Below are 20,932 nucleotides of genomic sequence, written 5' to 3'. Positions count from 1 at the left end.
CCATTCTCCCAACATGCCAGGTAAAAAATCTTTTACTGTATTCTCCCCCTATTTTTAATCAATTTAAATTTTACAGTTGCTGGAAATTATGGGAGAGGGTCAGGCAATAATTAAGACAGTATATGTTGAGGTTCACAAAGTTAAAGCTATATAACTATCAAAACAAAAATTGCCAACATCACATGTCAAAATGTACAAAGTAAATATCCTTAAATCAAACTAAAGTTCTCAAGCAGCATTTTTCTTACTCTGTCTATCTGTAAAGTTAAATTATTATTGATGGAAAGATTTTTTTTCATCATTTTATGTATGTATGGTGAAATCTATGTTTATTGATGGTTAGCAATTAAAATCTAATCCTTCCAAGTGTATATATATAATATAATACAGAATTTGAAAAAAATGTGAAAGAAAAGCAGTTTCAAAATGAAAAATCAAAATGGTTCTTTACCAAAATGCTGAAACGGAACATTTCCACATAACTCTTTTTCTCCAATTTTCCTCCTAAACAAAATTTTGGTGAAATTAACATGATTTTGCATTTAATTTTGATTCTGACGGAAGAAGAGGTTACTTATCATCTTGTACAGTAACTGGAGTTCAAGTTGTTTTGTCCCTGTGGGTGCTCCATTTGAGGACGTGCATGCGCTTGTGCACTCTCGATCAGAGATTCTTCTGCTAGTATATCCCACAGGTCCGCACCTGTATTGTATGCTGCCTTATGCTCCAGTAAGAGGGCATATAGATAAAAGCAGACCCACACCTCTCCAGTTCCTTCTCAACCTCAGAGCATAATAAAAGTCCGAAGCAAAAGGAAAAGGAAGGTGGGAGTGGAGCACCCATCCAGACAAAACATCTCAAAGAATTCCAGTTACTGTACAAGGTAACTTTCTTTCCTCTCCTTCTTCGAGTGTTGTCCATTTGGGTTTCTCATGAGGAGACTACCAACCAGTACCTTAATGTGGAAGAGGATGCTGAGGAGGTGGATCCAGTACAGAGTGCAGAACTGCTTCACAGAATGTCATGTTCACTTTGGTGGCATGGAGTAAGGGATAATGCTGTGAAAAATATGTGAATGCAAGACCAGGTGGCGGCCTTGCAAATGTCCTTGAAGCATACCTTCCTAAGGAGGGCACTGGAAGTAGATTGAGCCTGCATGAAGTGAGTAGTGACTCTAGGAGGGTGGGTACAATCTATGTCTCATAGCATGCCAAAATGCATCCTGATACCTACCCACACAGTCTCTGAGAGGAGATTGAGTGACCCATCATCCTCTCTGCAAAGCAAACTAAGAGCCTGGGAAAAACCCTGAAGGGCTTAGTTATGCCTGCTTGAAGTTAAAATATGTTGATATGTAGTGACAACTTTTGAGGAGTCCATTTGCCTTGGGCTTTAGGATTTTGCAGTTGAGCACCGGAGGCTATAAGGGAGGCAACTGTGGTGATGATGTGTGTGGGAGATAGACATGAGAAGGGGGTTCCCATGCAGACTTTTAAAGGGTACTTCCAGCATTGAGGGAGTCGAGTACCATCTGAGGGCCTGACATCTCCCTGGATGGCTTGTGCCTGCTGGGAGTGTAGGCTGTACTTGTAGCCAGGCTTGAAGACACCAGGAACTAAGGCCTTGGCTACACTTACCCGCTAGTTCGACGGCTGGAAATCGAACTTCTGGGTTCGACTTATCGCGTCTAGTCTGGACGCGATAAGTCGAACCCGGAAGTGCTCGCCGTCGACTGCGGTACTCCACCTCGGCGAGAGGAGTACCGCGGAGTCGACGGGGGAGCCTGCCTGCCGAGTGTGGACCAAGGTAAGTTCGAACTAAGGTACTTCGACTTCAGCTACGTTATTCACGTAGCTGAAGTTGCGTACCTTAGTTTGAATTAGGGGGGTAGTGTAGACCAAGCCTCAGCCTTGCATGAGGGATTACAGAAGTTCAGACTGCCATGTGTCCCAGGAACTGAAGACAAGTTCTCATTGTGGTTCGTGGACTCTGCTGTAAGAATGAAGATCAGGTTGGATCTCTTGGCAAGCCTGTCCATAGGGAGGTATGTTTTGGCTGCCTCCGAGTCTATGCATTGCACGGGTGTCAGGGTTTATATGTTGAGGCAAAGGCTTTGGGGGTGGAACAGAGCTAGGGCCTTCTTGGTGGCCAACTGGACTTCCAGGAAAGTATGGTCCTTGAGGAGCCAGTTATCCAGATACGCAACAATGACTATTCCTAACTATTGAAGGTGGGCTGCAATGATGGAGAGGACCTTTGTAAAGACCATAGGAGCTGTTGATAAGCCGAACAGCAGGACACGGTACTGGTAATAATTGGTGCCCACCACGAAACTGAAGAAACAACTGTGAACAGGGTCTATGGCTACTTGAAAGTAGGCATCCTGGATATTGAGGGTGATGAAACAGTCCCTGGGATCTAACGATGGAATGGTCATTGCTAGGGTGACCATCCTGAAGTGCTGTGTATGAATAAAAGTTTTGAGAGAGCAAAGGTTTAAAATCGATCTCCACCCTCCTTTTTTCTTCAGGACCAGGAAGTACCTGGACCAGATACCCTTACTGAAGAAGTCTGGAAGAATGGTTTCGATCGTCCTCAGTTGCAGGAGGGATTCTACCTCCTGCTTTAGGAGCCCCCTGTGAGAAGGATCCCTGAACAGGGATGGGGGGGAGCAGAATTGGATGGAGTAGCCCAGCAGTTCTCAAACTGTGGGTTGGGACCCCATAGTGGGTCACGACCACATTTTAATGGGATCACCAGGGCTGACTTAAACTTGCTGGGCCTGGAGCCAAAGCCCGAGTCCCACTGCCCAAGGCTGAAGCTGAAGCCCAATGGCTTCAGATCTGGGCAGCAGGGCTCAGGTTACAGTCCTCCTGCCTAAGGCTGAAGCCCTTGGATTTCGGCTTCCGCACCCGGGGCATCAGGGCATGGGCGAGTTCAGTCCCCACTCCTGGGGTCGTGTAGTAATTTTTGTTGTTAGAAAGCGGTCACGGTGCAATGAAGTTTGAGAAACCCTGGAGTAGCCTGTCAAGATTATTTTCAGTACCAATTTGTCTGAGGTGATATGCTCCTAAAAATGGAGGAAATGGGCAAGGTGGTCTCCATAGGTTGAGAGAATGGATGGCTGCTGCAGCTAAAGATCCACTGGGGAGAAATCTCGACCAAAGTATCAAAATGGTCGTTTGGATGAGGTAGCCATCTGAAAGGTGACAATGGAGGATAGGCCTTTCTTGTGCCTAAACCTTTTTTGGGTGGCTCAATAATTCTTTGAAATGCCTGATAGTACACCGGATGCGAGCATTGTGCTGTCTGAGATTTGCTATATTTTCACTTTGTAAATGGAATATAGATACCAAGAAAGTGCAATGTCACCCTGGAGTCTTTGAGTGAATGAAGAAATCTGTCTGTATGTCACTAAAGAGCTTAGGCCCTTTAAAAGGCAAGCCCTACATAATATTTTGTACTTCCTTGAGCAAGCCAGAGGACTGTACCCAGGAGGTCTGGCGCATGACTATGGCACAGGGCATAGAATGAGAGGCCATATCCACCTTATTAAGGGAGGCCTGCAGGAAGGCTTTGGCTATTGTATGACCATCTGTAATAAGAGTTAGAAACTGCTCTCTCTTGTTCTGAGGCACAGACTCAATAAAATGTGAAAATTTACTATAATAGGTAACGTCATATTTTGCCATCAGGGCTTGGCAGTTGGCAACTCGAAATCGGAGACACTGATAAGTAGCTCTTACACCTTAGAAGGTCAGATGGTTAAGTTCTTTGTCAGATATTGCTGACTTCTTTTGTTCGTGGCATTGACGACTAGGGAATTAGGAGTGCGATGAGAAAACAAGTACTCCAAGCCTTTGGCTGGGCCATAGTACTTTTTATTGACCCTGTTACAGGTGAGTGAGATGATGGCCAGAGTCTGCCACACTGTGTGGGATGGTGAGAGAAGGGCCTCATTAATAGGTAAGGCTATCTTGCCCTGGGTGAAGGTGTGCAAGATGTCCACCAAGGATTGCTTTTGTTCCTGGATTTCCTCCAAAGGAATCTGTATAGCCTCTATTATGCATTTCATCAAGTTCTGAAAGTTATCCATGTAGGATGGCAGAGAAGGCATAGTTGTCTCTTCTGGGGCAAACTTCATCTGAACTCTTGATCCTCTGATGGCCCCTCCTGAGTAGGGTGAGGAGGCTCCTGAGCTATTGGTGGATGAGAATCCTGTTGGGACCTCTTGTGTAAGGATACCCTGTAGACTTGGTCCTCATATGGAGCTCAAGGGCTCCGAAATCCCCCTGGAGAGGGGTGTAAGGGAAAGGCACTACACATCTTGGGTGGTCTTGCCAGAGCTGTTGGATCAAGTGTCTGCTGGCTCCTCAGGTCTCTTCTTCAGGGAAGACCTCAAGAGGAGGAGGGTGATAGATGGTACAGCCCTCAATAGAGACCTCTGAATCAGAGGAGGTGTCCTATGTCTAGTGATGGAGCTGAAGGAGTCTGTACCAGGGCTCACATCAGTATTAGAAGACAAGGCGGATCCAGCAATTGTGATGGTACTGGTTGGTGGATCTATACCTGAGGCTGCAGCGATATCAGGGAATATGTTTGGTCAGGGTGGGAAGACATGTGCCAGTGGGAAAGTCTTCGTGGTACCCCTTAGGAACAGGAACTCGGGTTCCTCGATACCATGAAGGCCCTCGTGAGAGAGGTACCTAGAAGCTACCCGTGAGCCCGGGGAGTGTTCCCCCAGATTAAATATGTCCAGCAGTACAGGAGGCGGTACCACAGAAGACCACAGTCATTCTGGAAAGATCTAGCTGTTGGTGGACCTGGTAAGATAATTTCTTCTAAGAGTCCTTCCATCTGGAAGAGTCTGATCTTGGTACCAATGAGCAGTGGTGAAAGTAAGCCGGTCCGGTGTACCGGCAAGAGCTGGTATGCCGTTTCGGATCGACCGGCTTCCCCAGGCTGGCGATTTAAAGGGCCCGGGGTTCCCTGCAGCAGCCGGAGCCCAGGGCCCTTTAAATCGCCACTGGAGCCCTGGGGTAGCGGCGGTAGGGCTCCGGCTGTGATTTAAAGGGCCCAAGGCTCTACCCGCTGTGGGGAGCTCCTGGCTCTTTAAATCACTGCTGGAGCCCTGCCGCCATTACCCCGGGGCTCCGGCAGTGATGCTTGGGTGGCACTTTAAAGGGTCAGGGCTCCCCAGAGCGGCAGGAGCCCCTGGCTCTTTAAATCGCTGCCAGAGCCCTGCCGCCACTACCCCGGGGCTCAGGGAGCAGGGATTGTGCGGCGATTTAAAGGGCCAGGGGCTCCCTGCCGCCGGAGCTCTTGAAGCCTGGATGGGACATGAGCCTCTCCAAGGGCTTGTCTACACTACCCGCTGGATTGGCAGGCAGTGATCGACTCAGCGGGGACAATTTATCGCGTCTACTATAGACACAATAAATTGACCGCTGACCGCTCTTCCATCGACTCCGGTATCCCACCAGAATGAGGAGCACAAGCAGAGTAGACGGGAGAGCGTCAGCTGTCGACTTGCCACAGTGAAGACACCACAGTAAGTAGATCTAAGTATGTCAACTTCAGCTACGCTATTCACATAGCCGAAGTGGCGTATCTTAGATCAACCCCGCGCGGTAGTGTAGACAAGCCCCAATACAGGAGAGGCAGCTGGAATGCCTATCACAGAAGGGAGAAAGACCTGTGTCAGATTTGGAAGGGCTTGAATCCTGGAATCTTGGGCATACCCTGCCAGGAAAGCTGCCAGTCAAGAAGGCCTGAGAGAAAAGGGGGCCCTCAAAGAAAGAAGGAACAGATGAGGGAACCCACCTTCAAAGCACATCTGTGCTATAAAATGTAAATTAACAACAGCAAAAACAAAACAAATATCAACAACTAAAAATTAATTGTAAAACAAAAATAAAGAGTAAAAGGGCAGAAGAATAACTATGTCAACCAGATAGCTGATACCACAGAACTGCATCTCAAGCTGCAGGCAGTTAAGAATGAACTGGAGTAGCATGGTCCACTTCTCCCTATATATTTTCATACTGGAGCACAAGGAGGTGTACGGCGCAGGTGCAGCCGGTGCAGGCACTACTAGCAGAAAGATCTCCGATGGGAGAGTGCACGGGCATGTGCACAACCTCATGTGGAGCACCCATAGGGAAATAACTCAATGAACTGTTCCAACAGAAAATGGGTCCATCAAAGATTTTTCAACCAGTTCTAGTTCAGGGCAATGAAGATCAGACCCACTAACCACATCCTACCAATAAGAACTCTCTCAGTGTACAGTGAACAACATAAAAATGAAACCACTGTTATCTCAAACATAAAAAGTCCATCATACTGCAGTTGCTGACTGCTTCCACCCCTGTTACTCCACAGGCCCAAAACACTGGAACATCCTGAGGGTGAGGTTGAACTGGATCTCCATAGTCTGGTCTGGAAAGGTTTTGGATTCCTAATAGGCCTATGATTGACAAACAGTAAAACAACATTAAATTCCAGCAAAGCAGTAATGGTATAAAGCTGAACTCATCCAGTGACACTGTGTTAAAATTGCAGCATGGAAAGCAGTAATGACAAGGCCAACCTATGACTCAAATGGCCTGTTAGGCTCCCTTAGTATGCATGTATGTGTCCTCGGTTCCTGTCCTAATATTATATGCCTTAAATTTTTTTTGTATATTAGTAAAACACGGATGATGACATTTTATTACATATTATATCTGGCTATATCTGAGACAAATGAAAACCTGCTGAGCACTCTCTGAATTTTACAGTTCCTAGGAAACGTTCTTACAATATCTGATCTGTTCACTCAAGAGATACTTTCATAAGAGTAGTGGTGGGTTATTCCTATTTGCCCATGCAGGCATGTTCCTATCCAGTGCTTTGTCCAGCCCATTTTCATTAGCTAAAGATATGGGCCTTCACTACTTCCCTTTGGCAGTTATTCCACAGCCTATTAGAGCTCACTATCAAACTTTTCCTGTTCTTCAGCCTAAATCCTTTGCTTGAATTAATTCAATTATTTTTAGTTATACTGTCCTGGATCATCCTAAACAATTGCTCTCTCTCCTTTGTGTTTACATTCTTCAGACACCTGCAGCTGGTTTTCTTATTTCCCCCCCCCCTGCCCTAGACTTCATTTGAGTAAGCCACATGTGATTATTTAAAATACTCGTCAGAGACCAACAAAAATAGCCTCTTAATCATTTTTGTTGCTCTTCTCTGAACTCACTCCAATTTGTAGTTTGCCTTCTAGAAGTTAAATACCCAGACCTGTATGCATTATTCTAGGTGCAGGGTCACTAGTGCCATATAGACCCCCCCTCCATGCTCCGTGATTTGATATAGCCAATAACGTCACTGTTTTTTTTATTACTGCCATATCATAACAAAAGGTCATTTCTAATATGTTTTCCACTGTTGTATTATTTTCTCTGTCCTCACAGTTGTTTTTAACACATCTTAGTTCAATATCATTTTTAAATGCAATGTGATGTTTACTTTCAGGTTCATTAATGAAGATGCTAAATAATACCAGACTTACAACTGATCCCGTCTTGAAATTGCCATCTCCCAACACTGCCATTTATTGTTACCCTTTCCAACGATGGGACAGTACACATATTCAAGCCAAACCACATGTATTTTTCAATAAGATTTAATCAAATACTTTACTGAAATCCAAATAGACTACAACGAAGAGTCCTTGTGGCACCTTAGAGACTAACAAATTTTGGGCATAAGCTTTCATGGGATATAATCCACTTCATCAGATGCATGGAGTGGAAAATACAGTAAGCAGGCCAATTCAATTAGGGTGGATGTGTCCCATTGGCCTCGTTAGCACTGACCCCCCACTTGGTAAGGCAACTCCCATCTTTTCATGTGCTGTATGTTTATACCTGCTTACTGTATTTTACACTCCATGCATCTGATGAAGTGGGTTATATCCCACGAAAGCTTATGCCCAAATAAATTTGTTTAGTCTCTAAGGTGCCACAAGGACTCCTCATTGTTTTTACTGATACAGACTAACACGGTTACCACTCTGAAACCTGTCACCAAATAGACTACATTACTTCTTTCCCTGTTTCACACATCCATCTCTTTATCCAACACATTTTCTCTGTTCAGTCACATCAAACCTTCACTTTCAGCTAAACTAAACTGTAAACAAGTCAGTACCTATGTACCTATACAAAGGTTTAGGTTTTTATGTAGCCACTTGAAATTTAGGCTGAAGTTTATTGTCCCCCATACTTTTTGTCAATTTTTTCCCTTAGCTTTATGGCCAGTGTAATACACTCCTAGAATGAAATGTATGGAAAGTACACTGACCAGGGTTACCAATGTGAACTGGTGCTCCATGTGAGTCTTTCAATGGACAAGAAGCTTCCACAACTGCTTCTAACTGGTCTTCAGGAATTGGTCTCATTGTGACCACTAAATTGCAGCAAAAACTAGCAACTCTGCAGCAAGGCATATCTGTCTGACAAATTTTAAAAAATAATCAAGGCATTAGCAGGAATTGAAGAACTACCAAGGCTTATTTTCAGTTCTGAAATGACTATGCACCCTTGAATTTACAAGGGGCACATTTTAACATACATTTTTAAAAGATTTTGAGTAATATTGTAACTAGCATCCAATGAAAATAATCCATTTCCTATAACAATCAATAGTGAATAAACCAGGCATTCTACCCTTCAGCTCTTGTAATTAACATGTATGACAATGAATATCTTCTGCACCATTAATTATATTCTAAGAGCTAAATCCTTAATTTGGCATATGCAGCACAAATCTTGGTAAACCCAGATATACTGTGGACCCCAGATATGTAGCCTTAACTGCTGTTTTTTTCTCCTTCTATGGGGGGAAGGGGTAAAAAGCATAAAGAAACAGATCTATTGGCCACAACTCTCCATGCATGCTAAAATGCAGAGAAACTGCACATAGTAGAGTTTGCAGAGATCCTTCGGATCTACCCACCCCAAAACTGGCAATATTCTATTTCCATAGTTCCATTGGGTCAGGGCCTTTCCTGCCCATGGAAGAGGAGCCACAGATTGGTCCTAAGAAATTTTAATTTTGAGTCATGTCCACTTAGAAACACAAATCTAGGTTATAAAGATAAAATGTCATTCCAAGTTAATTTGTCATTTAAGATATGATAAGCAAACCAACAAATAATACTGTCTGCACCGGTAATGTTTAATAAAAGGTATTAGATTTCAATTAAAGTATAGAGGAATATAGGTCTACATTCAAAAGGTAGCATTTATTTTATCTTGATATTGCCATTACTGCAATAAATAGTGATATTTTTAAATTCTAGAATGTAATAAACACAATTAGACAAATTCTTCTTTGTAAACAACTTCACGTATTTTCTCCAACCTGAAGACTAACATAGGCTCTCACTGTGAGAGGGATTTTTTTCTTCTCATTGAGACCAAGAAAACAGAAACAAGCATGTTGAATGATAACCCAAGGTGAAACAAAAATCCATTGCATAGTACACTCAACCTTTTAACTAAACAGCAAATCCATGTGGAAATACTAAAAGTGGTTTAATAATAGTCAATATTGTGTGTATTGGAGATGGTCTGCAGTACAGGTTTCAGTGTACAAAACTGTGCTGATGTAACCCTATCTGAACCTCGATGTAATTTAACAATTATTGTGTTCTTACCTTGTACATGCTTACGTTGCATTTCTGCTCAACGTTCCTTAGAGGAACACCAACCTTGTGGGCTGCCTTTTCAAATGAGAAGCTGCAGCCTAAGTAAAAAGTCACCATGTCTTTAAGCTGATCAAAATAATCCTTTAGGCTTGTCGAAGTGCCAGTACAAGCTCCATACTCATATATCCTGTATTGTAGGCAATCAGTTCTAATGAAATAAAGAAAGAGCTATACTGTCACAATTATCACAATTTTTTTAAGCAAAATGAATTATTATATGAAGAAATGTTGGCTAAATTGACATTCATGAAGTGTTAAAGCTCAGGATTTTTCCTGTTCTGTCCATTTCTTTTTCTTCTTGGTGATAGTGTAACCAACACAAAAAACCTGGTTAATCTACCTTGCTGTAACTGTTGACCTTTAATATGGGTTGCACATGTCTGTTCCACTGTAGGTGTGAGTGCACCCTGTGCACAGATGTTAAAGATTTTTTTCCCCTCAGTGGCACCAGTCGGTGTGGCTTGAGAGCCCTCTGTCACCATGCACCACTGCGTGCTGGTATAAGAGAGCAGAGCTGCCACTGACCCGCCATAGTTCCTTTGTACCAGACAAACTCCAATAGAGAGGGGACGGTGGGAGGGTCATGGAGTGGACATATGGAACACATCTTGAAGAATAACAATTAAAGAAAGGAAGGTAACTGGTTTTTATTCTTTGAGTGATTGCACATGTCCATGCCACTGTAGGTGACTCAAAAGCAAACATGCAAGGAGGTGGATTCAGAGTCTACCTGAACAGTGATTGTAAGATAGCCTGTCCAAAACTGGCATTATCTCTGGACCAGTGGTTCTCAACCTATTTACCACTGTGAGCCACATATGCAGCTCTCTCTGTGTTATGTGGGCCGAATCCACACGATATATATACTACCTCTATGGTCCTGAGGCTGTCACATGGGCAACAGCTGTGTGCTAATTGGGCTGCGGGCTGAGAACAACTGATCTTGACTGACAGAAATGGCATAATGAGATGCAAAAGTGTGGATTGATGACCAAGTGGCTGCTTCACAAATGTCTATAATAGGCACTTGCGCTAAGAAAGCTGCAGAAACTGCCTGCGCACTAGTAGAATGCGCCAGCTCTCTAGTTGGTGGGATTATATTAACCAGTTGGTAGCATAAATGAATGCATGAAGAGATCCAGGAGGAGATTCTCTGAGTGGAAACTGGTTGGCCCATAGCTCTGTCTGCAACTGTTACAAACAACTTCATACAGGATCTAAAAGATTTAGTTCGTGCCAGGTAGAAAGCTAAAGCCCTTCTTCTCACATCCAAGAGTGAAGCTTTTCCTCATCCGTATGTGCATCGTGTTTCAGACAGAACATGGGCAAATAGATTGCTTGATTAACATGAAAATTAGAGACTACTTTTGTGAGAAATTTTGAGTGAGGGTGAAGATAAACTTTATCCTTATGGAAAACTGTATGGGCGGCTCTGACATCAGAGTTTTCAACTCACCCACCCTTCTGGCTGAGGTAATTGCCACCAGAAATGCTACCTTCATGGAAAGGTGAAGGAGGGAGCAAGTTGCAAGGGGCTCAAAGGGTGGTCCCATCAATTTTGCTAGGACTGAGTTCAAAAGATCCCAAGATGGGATGGGGTCTCGTACGTGTGGGTGTAATCTGACCAAGCCCTTTAAGAATCAGGTGATGATGGGGTTAGAGAAAAGGGATCTATTATCCACCAAGGCATGGAAGGCTGAAATAGATGCCAGATGCACCCTTATAGAACTAATTGCAATACTCTGTTTTAAATCTAGAAGATAGTCCAGCATGAGGTTCAGGGGCCCTGCTCTGGAAATACACCGTTCCTATGACGATCAAATGGAGAAGTGCTGCCATTTAGCCAGGTAAATGTTCCTAGTTGAGGGTTTTCTGCTACTCTGAAGCACTTTCTGAATGTCCCTTGAGCAGCCATAAAGCATCCAGGCTGTCAGATGGAAAGTTTGGATGTTGGGATGGAGTAGGTGCCCGTGGTCCTGGGAAATGATGTCTGGATCCAACAGGAGAGACAGAGGAGGCTTCACTGACAAGGATAATAGGATTGAGTACCCAGTGTTGAGGAGGCTATTCTGGTGCTATGAGGATGAGGTGAGCTTGGTCTTGTTTCTTTTTGAAAATGACCCTGGGAAGTAAAGGAATCAGAAGGAAAGCATATACAAGGGATTCCTTCCAGGACAGGAGAAAAGCATCTGTCAGTGAGCCTGGGCTGAGCCTCCCCAGGAACAGAACTGATGGCATTTTCTGTTGGTTCATATTGCAAACAGGTCCACTTGGTGAGTCTCCCAGAGTTGGAAGATGGACCTGGCCATGTCTGGACATAGTGATCACTCATGATGATCAGAGAAGGATCTGCTCAGCTGATTCGCTAACATGTTCTGTTTCCCTGGAAGGTAGGCAGCTCTGAGATAAATTGAGGCTATACAGAAGTCCAAAGGCAAATTTCCTCCTGGCACTGTTGGTTTGACCATGTTCCTCCTTGTCTGTTTATGTAAGGCATGGGCATCAAATTGTCTGTCAGAATTAATATTTTTCCCCCCACTACTTGAGAGAGGAAGGCCAAGCAGGCTAGACATACCACTCTTAACTTCCTAACATTTATGAGAGTCTCTAGATCTTGAGATGACCAAAGACCTTGAGTCTGCAGGAACCCCATATGAGCTCTTCAGACCACTGAAGACACATCTGTGACCAGATTGAGGTTTGATAGCAGGGAGAGAAAGGGAATCCTCAGGCAAACTTTCAGAGGGTCCATCTATCAATCCAGAGATGACAAAACTAACATAGAGATGTAGTCTGGTGTGTCAAACTAAACAGGTACATACTACCATATGGCCTGGAAAACTGAGGCAGCTATGTACTGTTACCAGAGGGTATGTTCTCAGTTGCAGTACTAGGTCTTGTAAAGTTGTAAACTTGTAAAGTGATAGAAAGGTCTTGGCCTTTGTGGAGTCTAAGACTGCCCTGATGAACTCTATTGTCTATAATGAGTTCAGGGTTGATTTGTCTCAATTTAGTAGGAGCCCCAGTGCAAAGAATGTGGACAGGACAGTGGATATATCAGGCAGGTCTTGAGCCTTGGACCGACCTTTGATCAACCAGTCATCCAGGTACAGGAACAAACAGGGACACCTGATTTTCATAGATGAGCTGCTGCAACTGCCACGCACTTCATGAACACCCAAGGAATAGCTGACAGCCCCAATGTAAGCACCATGAACTGATAATTGCAACCATTCGCCAGGAATCTGAGAAGCTTCTGATGGTCATGGCATATTGCAACATGGAAGCAAGGGCAGAGTACCAGTCCCGCTGTTCCAGGGAAGGAAGAATTGAAGCTAGGGTAACGATACAGAATTTATTTTCTTCAGGAATTTGTTCAACTCTCCTGGATCTAAAATAGGTCTGAGACCCTCATTTGTCCTGGGGGATGAGGAAGTAGCAGAAATAGATGCCCTTCCTCCTGAGGTACAATGGGACTTCCTCTATGGCCTCTGCCTGAAGAAAACATTAGACTTCCTATAGAAGGGCAATTTCGAGAGAGTGGTTTCTGAAGAGGGATTGGGAAGGGGCCATGCTTAAGCACTAAAATTGTCTAAAACTAAGTATAACTAACAAAATACTAATTTACAACAGTATTTATATGCAGAAAAGAGTGAGGGAAGCACTTGTTACTTTAAGTCTGGATCACTCTGACAACCGTCACTGGCGGTAAGAAGAATCTGAGCAGGTCAGGGAAGACTGCGCTCTCTTATACCTGCATGCAGTAGTGCCTGGCAACAGAGGGCACTTGAGCCACCCTGCTGGGTACCACTGAGGGGAAAAAAATCTCTGACATCTGTGTGTGGGGCATGTGCACAACCATAGTGGAATGTGGAATCACTCAAAGAAGAACAGTAAAAGCCTGCTTGTCCTACACAACTGCATATTAAGCCAGAAACCTCGTGCACACATTCAAGCCATCTACACATTTTATTCTTACTAGGCAAATGCCCCTGAGACTGATCTCCTTCTCATGAGCATTACAAAATTATGTTCTTCAGAGTTCTGACTTTTGCTCTGACTGCTTGCTCCAGAAGTCAGTCTCCTAACCACCTCTGAGCAATGTAGAGTAACCATGTCAGTGCTGCTATTGGATAAAGCAGAAATGGGGAAAAATACTATAGGCTAACTCTGAGGTCTACTATTGAGAGATCTTTGCAACTAAACATAACTTCATTTTTTGGATCACTGAAACAATTGAAATGTTGACAACCTGGATTGTAAAGGGGTGTTTTGTCAAAAACAAGGATAATGGGCCAAATTCTATGCCACTGCATCAGTCCATTTACTTCAGTTGCAAAGGTATAACTGAAAGCAAGTTGGGCTCATTGTGCACAAAGCTATGGATGGTCTGCACTCTGGAAAATGTTATCTTCCAATAATGTCCAGTATCAATATCAGACCTGTTTGACAGCTGGAAAGACTTCCACACTTACCTGATATCAGAATTGCTGCTCAGAGAAGGACATTTCCATTCACCTGGTTTACTTCTGTACAGCAGCGGGAGAGGTCCATCATTTGCATGGCAAAACTTTTCAAAGTCATCAGCAAGGGATTTATGCAAAATCACAACATTTGCCTGTTTATAGCCTTAAAGCATTAAAGGGAACAATTATCAGCTATTCATTCAATTGTTAATATATGTGACAGTAATATTTCTGTATGGATCTTACCTAGAGAAGAGATTCTTCTCCCTTGAAAAAGAGAATTTTTAAATATAATACAGACTACTATAATTAAATAAAATTTCAATGTTTTTGGAAAGACTGTTTATAAAATCACTCCTAGATATGTCAATGTCTACTGCAATCATTTTAGTAGTGTACGTACTTGGCATTCACTGGTTTGAGAGGGTCGCTTTTCTCTAATAAGCTATTTTATGGGGAAACCAGAAGCCTACAATGACTTTGATTAAATAGTCTGGCAAATGGATGTGTTAAAGAATAGATTATCTTATTTGATGTAAATATTGGCAATGGAAATAAAAAAAGAGTACAATACTTTGTGCATATATCATTTTATTTTTCTTGTGTTAATGCAAAACTGCAACTCAAAACCAGTCTAATAAGTAAAGATCTTTCATTACACAGCCCATTTTTCAATGACATTTGAAACTTAGCCTTGGAAATGTACTTTGGGTTGCAATTTAGCACACAGGATTTTCTCCTAGGAATGAAATTTTGTCTGTTAGGTTAGATTCAAGTCATTTCAACTATTTCTAAAATATAGGAGGGAAAATAATAGAATTGTTACAGATTCAGACACGTCTGCAGTCGACTCAGAACCAGCTTTAATTTAAAATATGTCATTTTTGCAAGCTGTTATTCTGTAATGGGCCTCTAGCATCTTTGAGATTTTTCAAAATGAGAACAAATGAAAAAAGCAGGTATTCATCTTTAAGCAGCAACTACTAAAATCTACTAAACTACTAAAAACTACTATGTAATGCTCATTGACTACAACAGGGATGCAGTCAAAAGAGCAGGTCTGGTCTACAGTGTAAAATACACAGATTAATAGTCCCTAAAGCCCACATTTTTAAAGGTATTTAGATGTTGCTGTACTGCAGGGGTCGGCAACCTTCGGCACGCGGCCCATCAGGATAATCCGCTGGCAGGCCGCGAGACAGTTTGTTTACGTTGACCATCTGCAGGCATGGCCTCCCGCAGCTCCCAATGGCCACAGTTCGCTGTTCCCGGCCAATGGGAGCTGTAGGAACTGTACTCAGTGCTGCAACACCTAACTGATTAAGGAGCCTGTGAAGGGATTGACTTACCACTAGCATCTCCTTGTGGCCAGCCAGGCCTGGTATAGCAGCTCTTTCCCCATCAGATACCTTCTGTGGTGGTCTGCCTTTTCCTGTGACTTGGCCCCCAGGTCATTTTAAAGTCTCCCCCCTGCCCTTCCAGGATAGCCAACAAATAGAAATAAGGGGAATTAACACAAATGAATCATCCCAAAATTGGGTTAAGGCTCACTTCCTTCAGAGGGCACTTGTCATGTTGTGGCCCTAAACTGAGTTTACAAGTAATAGAAGGGAATGGTTACATCTCAAGATGAGTCAACATCTGACCCTCCCTTCCTTCATGGAGGGTCTCTCGGGCAGTGGTCATCTGGGGAGTTCCTGCCGTCAGTCAGCCCTTTCTCCAGGAGCAGAGGACTGAAGCTCTGCTTTCCTTCCTGATCTGTCATCAACTGAGATATTCTTTTCCCTCTTAAGCTACTTCCTCCAATCCTGACATCTCTCATAGATACAAGGGGAACAGCCACCCTGAGCCCATATTAGCTCATTAACCCCTGTGTTGCCCCATTATTGAGTCTAAATCTCAGTTTTAAAAAGTGACTTAGGCACTTCAGAGCTTAAATCCCATTGACAATCAACAGACTCCTAAATCAGTCAGGCATTGCAATGTTGAACACAGCAATGCCTAAATACCTTTCAAAATCTGGGACTAACTGTGCCATTAGTACAGGTAATCTCTGACCTGAGGGTACACCCTTTCTAGGCCTTTGAGAAATCGGACAACCATCTCATGGGAAAAGACTGATCAGTTGTCCACCTTGGGATGGAAGGCAGAAATGGCCATTAGGTGGACCTTGATTGATGAGCGGGCTAGGCCTTGTTGATCCAGGAGCAGCAGGTACCCCAAGATAACCTGTATAGATAACTATAAAGACGGGATTTGTCATTGGGAGCACCAGATGGAGAATCGCTTCCATTTTGCAAGGTAGGTGGTTCAGGTGCAGGGCTTCCTATTACTCAGTAGGAGCTGCTCAGAGCATGCCTGCTCCTCCTGGTTCAACCATAGAGCTTACAGGCTGTCAGATAGAGAGAGACAAGATTTGGATGTAGCAGCTGGCCTTGGTCCTGGGAGATCAAGTCCCGGTGCAGTGGAAGCTGAATTGGCGCCTCCACAGACATGCTGAGGAGAGTGGTGAACCAATGCTGCGTCTGGGCCATGCCAGGTCTATGAGAAGAGCTCGCTCTTGCTTGATTTTCACCAGAACCTGTGAATCAATGGAATAGGAGGAAAGGCGCTGAACGGTGATTCATCCATTGCAACAGGATCGTGTCTGTCAGGGAGCCTGGGCTATGGCCTCGCAGAGAGCAGAACTGATTACATTTCCTGTTGATGTGGGTGGCAAACAGGTCTATAAGTGGAAACCTCCACCATTGGAAGATGTGCCTCATAATGTCCGGTCAGAGAGAACACTTGTCGTGAGAGGAGAAGAAACTGCTGAGGCGATCCGCTAGCCAGTTCTGGGTTCCCTGGTCTTGACCCTACGGGGATCCCAGTAGTGGTAGGGTGAGAAGGTCCCTGGCCATTGTGAACACCTCAGGAGTTGACGGCATCACGAACTGGCTGGTGCATTGTCTACTCTGAGGTTGCTCCTCTGTAGGTGTCCAAGGAGCTTGCTGTGGCACTGGAGTTGTTGACACTTGATGTTGTGATGCCAGGGGAGACGAGTGGTCCAGCCCGGATCTCGCTCTCTCCCTGTTCTCCTTTGGTTTCAGCACCAGAGACCTGGTCTTCTCTTGGTGCTTGCGGTGCTTCTACTTAGGCACCAGGGAGGGCGATCAGTGCCAAGACTCCAAGGTTGATGGATGAGTGCTTTGCACAGAAGCTGAGGTGCTTGGTGCTGAGTTCGAGCGTGGCTCCGAAGCCTGTCTTAAGGTTGCCTCCATGTGGAGGGCCTTCAGTTGAGCCTCTCGGTCCTTCTTGTTCCAGAGTCTGAAGTCCCTGCAGATTTGGCAGCAGTCTTTCCTATGAGCTTCCCCCAGGCACTTGAGACAGCTCAAGTTGGGGTCGCTCCAAGGCATAGGCTTCCTGCAGGCAGTGCAGGGCCTAAAACCCGGCGACCGAGGCATGCCCCAGCACCGGGAATGCGGACAACCCTGAAAGTTAAGTGCAGAAGCGTCTGAGCTATTTAAAACCTAAAACTACTCTAACTACTAACCATAACAACTACTTACACTAAAACTGGTATGAAAAAACCACTAGGAGAGAATTGCCTAAGTAATGAAGGATTCAAGCCAACCGTCACAGGTGGTAAGAAGGAACTGAAGGGGAACGCGGCTGGCAGAGCCCTTTATACCGGTGCCATGTGTGCATGGCACCAGAGGGCACTAGAGCAAACCCGATGGATATCATTGGGGAAAATTTTCTGGCAACTGTGCTTGGGGCATGCACACACCTATGTGGGAATGGACATGTGCAAGTACTTGAAGAATAAATAGTGCACTTGGCCCATCAGAGGACTGCAGGTTACTGTCACTCTGGGTCCTCTGGGCGGTATTTCCTGTGGTGCCTATTCTCCACAGTGATCCCTGGACATGGGACTGCATGCCGTTCCAGTGGCACTCTGGGAACTTCAGCTGTCCCAAGCTCTGCAGACCTGAGTTCCGGTTCATGGATCCTTATACAAACTGCAACTGAAATATCTGAGATGTGATAGACGTGAATGTTCTTTACATAAAGGAAAAAATATCAATATTAATTTAACATCCTAGGCCTGACCTAAACTGACAAAAGACAGGAAACCAAGAGACAAGGCTACCTACCCTGCTTTTAAAGGAAAATTGCCAAGCAAAGGTGAGAATTGAGGTATGCACAAATTTATGTAATGAATGCTCCTCCCCCACCCCAATCCAATCTCTAGGGAGTATTCAGCACAGAAATAAATTTTATTTCTAAATATACATATTAACTACAGAAATAAATTTATTACTAAATAAAAGTACGAAATTTTAATACTAACCATATTTAATACTAAATGTAAATAAATATATTAAATTTAATACTAAATTTAAACATTTCCCCCCTCTGAAGACCATTGATATGTCCTGCTTTGCTGAAGATATTCCAGAAAGCATTAATTCATGCTTTTATTGAGCAGAGATGTAGATGAACACATGAAGTTAAAAACACCAATCAAACCATCTGACATCATGCATCCATAGCTTACAAATCTACTATAAATTCAGGAAATAAAGGTTACTAGAATTCTTCAAGAAGGATTCCGCATATTAACACTCTTGGGAGGTGCCAAACGGTGTAGCATGAACAGTGAAACTTGCTGGTAGTAATGCCTATTAAAGGCTCATGCGTCCCTCCTACAACCTATCAGTATTCTAGCCCATTTGGAGGGTTTGGCTATAAAGGGGGGCATGTTGCCAGCTGCTCCCTCAGTTCCTTCCACTGCTAGGGCAGAGTATAACAGTATTACTTAACTAAGACTACACAGAGGAGGGGAAGGTGGGCAGGGAGCGTGAATATGCTGAGTCTTGAAGAACTCTGGTTACACATCCCTGGCTGGGATGATGTAGCTGGGAATTGGTCCTGCTTTGAGCAGGGGGTTGGACTAGATGACCTCTTGAGGTCCCTTCCAACTCTGATATTCTATGATTCTATGATTCTATACACGTAAGTAACCTTCATTTCTTCTTTGAGTGTCCTCTGCATATTTCCATTCTTGAAATAGCTTGGCAAGCAGTTATTTCAAGAATGGATGGAGGGATGCTGAGTCCTAATTAACAAGGATTGAAGTACTGCTCTGCTAAATGGAGCATTAGGTCTGTCTGTCAAATCTAACACATGATGTTTAGTGAAAATGTGAATTGAATCCCAAGTGGCAGCTTTGCAATATTTTATTAAGGGGAACATGCCTAGCACATGTTGCAGATGTAGCAACTGCTCTTGTAAAGTGAGTCCTAATAGCAGTAGAAGGAAAGAAGGAAGAAATGTTATAAGACTCATCTATACATTGACTAATTCATCTAGACCAGGACTGGGCAGAAATAGCTTGACCCTTACAGTGTCCAGCATGGGAAATAAACAATTTTGGAGAAGTGCTAAAAGCCTTAGTCCTGCCCAGATAATATGATAAAACACTCTTTGTAGCTAAATAATGCAATCTGGATTCAACTTTATGTGCATTGAGTCTAGGCATGAAAACTGATAAATCAATATACTAAATAACATGAAAATCTGACCATATTTTAGGAAAAAATCTGAGGTGAGGTCTAAGAACCACACAGTCTTTCTGAAAAACGGTATAAGGAGGAAGATATTGCATTGCACATAATGCATTGCTGACCTTTTGTCCGAGGCAACTTGAACCACTGAGTTGTGCACTTGTGGAAGGAATGACTTGAGAGCTAGGCACGGTTCTAACGTATTTATGTGTAAATTTGAGTCTTGGTGATTCTAAATGCCTCAAATAAATAAATTATTGAGACATGTACCCAACCCATTTTGAAAAGTATCTGATGTAACTATTTCAGTAGAGGATGGGAGTTCAACAAAACTCCTTTGAGAACATTTTCTGGTCTCAGCCACCACATTAGAGATATTTGGATATTTCTTGGAAAAGTGACTATCTTGAACATACTGTCCATAATGGGTTTGAAATTCCTTGATTCCCAGTATTGAAGTGCCTTCATTCTGAGCCTGGCGTAGGGTGTGTCACATATATTATTGAGGCTATGAAGCCTAATAAAATCAAGTATATCATTTTTTGAGAGAGCTCCTGAAGTAATCTCTGAATACTGGAGTGCAACTTCATGATTGGAATGTTAAAATCAGTGGTTATAACCTCTTTAGGAAGGATCCAGTGAGCAAAAGCGGAGGGAGAGTGGCACTCTGCGTCAAAAATGGCATAACTTGTTTCCAAGTCACTGATAACTCAGACGAAAATGATCATGAATGCTTATTGGATCAATGTCCTAACAGACTAAGGACAAGATAGATACAAATAAGGTATTAACTGATGTTTGCTACAGGCCATAAAATCACACAACGGAACAGGATGACCAGCTCCTTATGCACCTATCTATAATGTGTGTGTGGCGGGGGGGTGGGGGGAGAAGTTACATGATCATGGGGAAATTCAGATTGAATGACAGATGCTGGAGGTCTCATGCTGCCACTAATAAAACATCCTTGACTGTCTAAATATTATAGATGACAATTTTCTAACTCAAAACATTTTCCACCCAACATGGGGAAATTCTATATTAGACCTCATTTTGACATAACTGATCACAGACGTAAAAGTATTGATCGCTTAGGTTCAAGTGATCATGACTTGATCACATTTATAATGTGTAAACAGAATAAAGTCCAGACCAGTAAT

The 20,932-nt window shown here is 43.5% G+C and overlaps 1 protein-coding gene across 27 annotated transcripts in view; it reads right to left on the bottom strand.

Moving 5' to 3' along the window:
- The window catches only part of DGLUCY (D-glutamate cyclase), a 109,389-nt gene that overhangs the window by 62,024 nt on the left and 26,433 nt on the right, over positions 1-20,932 (bottom strand). For 19 of the 27 annotated variants that reach the window (XR_010601137.1, XR_010601138.1, XR_010601136.1 and 16 more), the window contains 5 exons: positions 14,470-14,490; positions 14,233-14,386; positions 9,707-9,905; positions 8,350-8,500; positions 6,347-6,469 (listed from right to left, as the gene is read on the bottom strand). Coding sequence is in view for 23 of the 27 variants with exons in the window: in XM_065595604.1 (XP_065451676.1) it covers positions 6,347-6,469; positions 8,350-8,500; positions 9,707-9,905; positions 14,233-14,386; positions 14,470-14,490 (648 nt within the window). In the remaining 4 variants the exon portion in view is untranslated. The remainder of the gene's footprint in view (positions 1-6,346; positions 6,470-8,349; positions 8,501-9,706; positions 9,906-14,232; positions 14,387-14,469; positions 14,491-20,932) is intronic. The other 8 variants (XM_005285393.5, XM_042858608.2, XM_042858609.2 and 5 more) reach the window with 1 other exon arrangement.

Source organism: Chrysemys picta, chromosome 4 (genome assembly GCF_011386835.1).
Source record: "Chrysemys picta bellii isolate R12L10 chromosome 4, ASM1138683v2, whole genome shotgun sequence".
In the NCBI taxonomy this organism is placed as follows: domain Eukaryota; kingdom Metazoa; phylum Chordata; order Testudines; family Emydidae; genus Chrysemys; species Chrysemys picta.
This window is presented reverse-complemented; position numbering and strand designations above follow the sequence as displayed.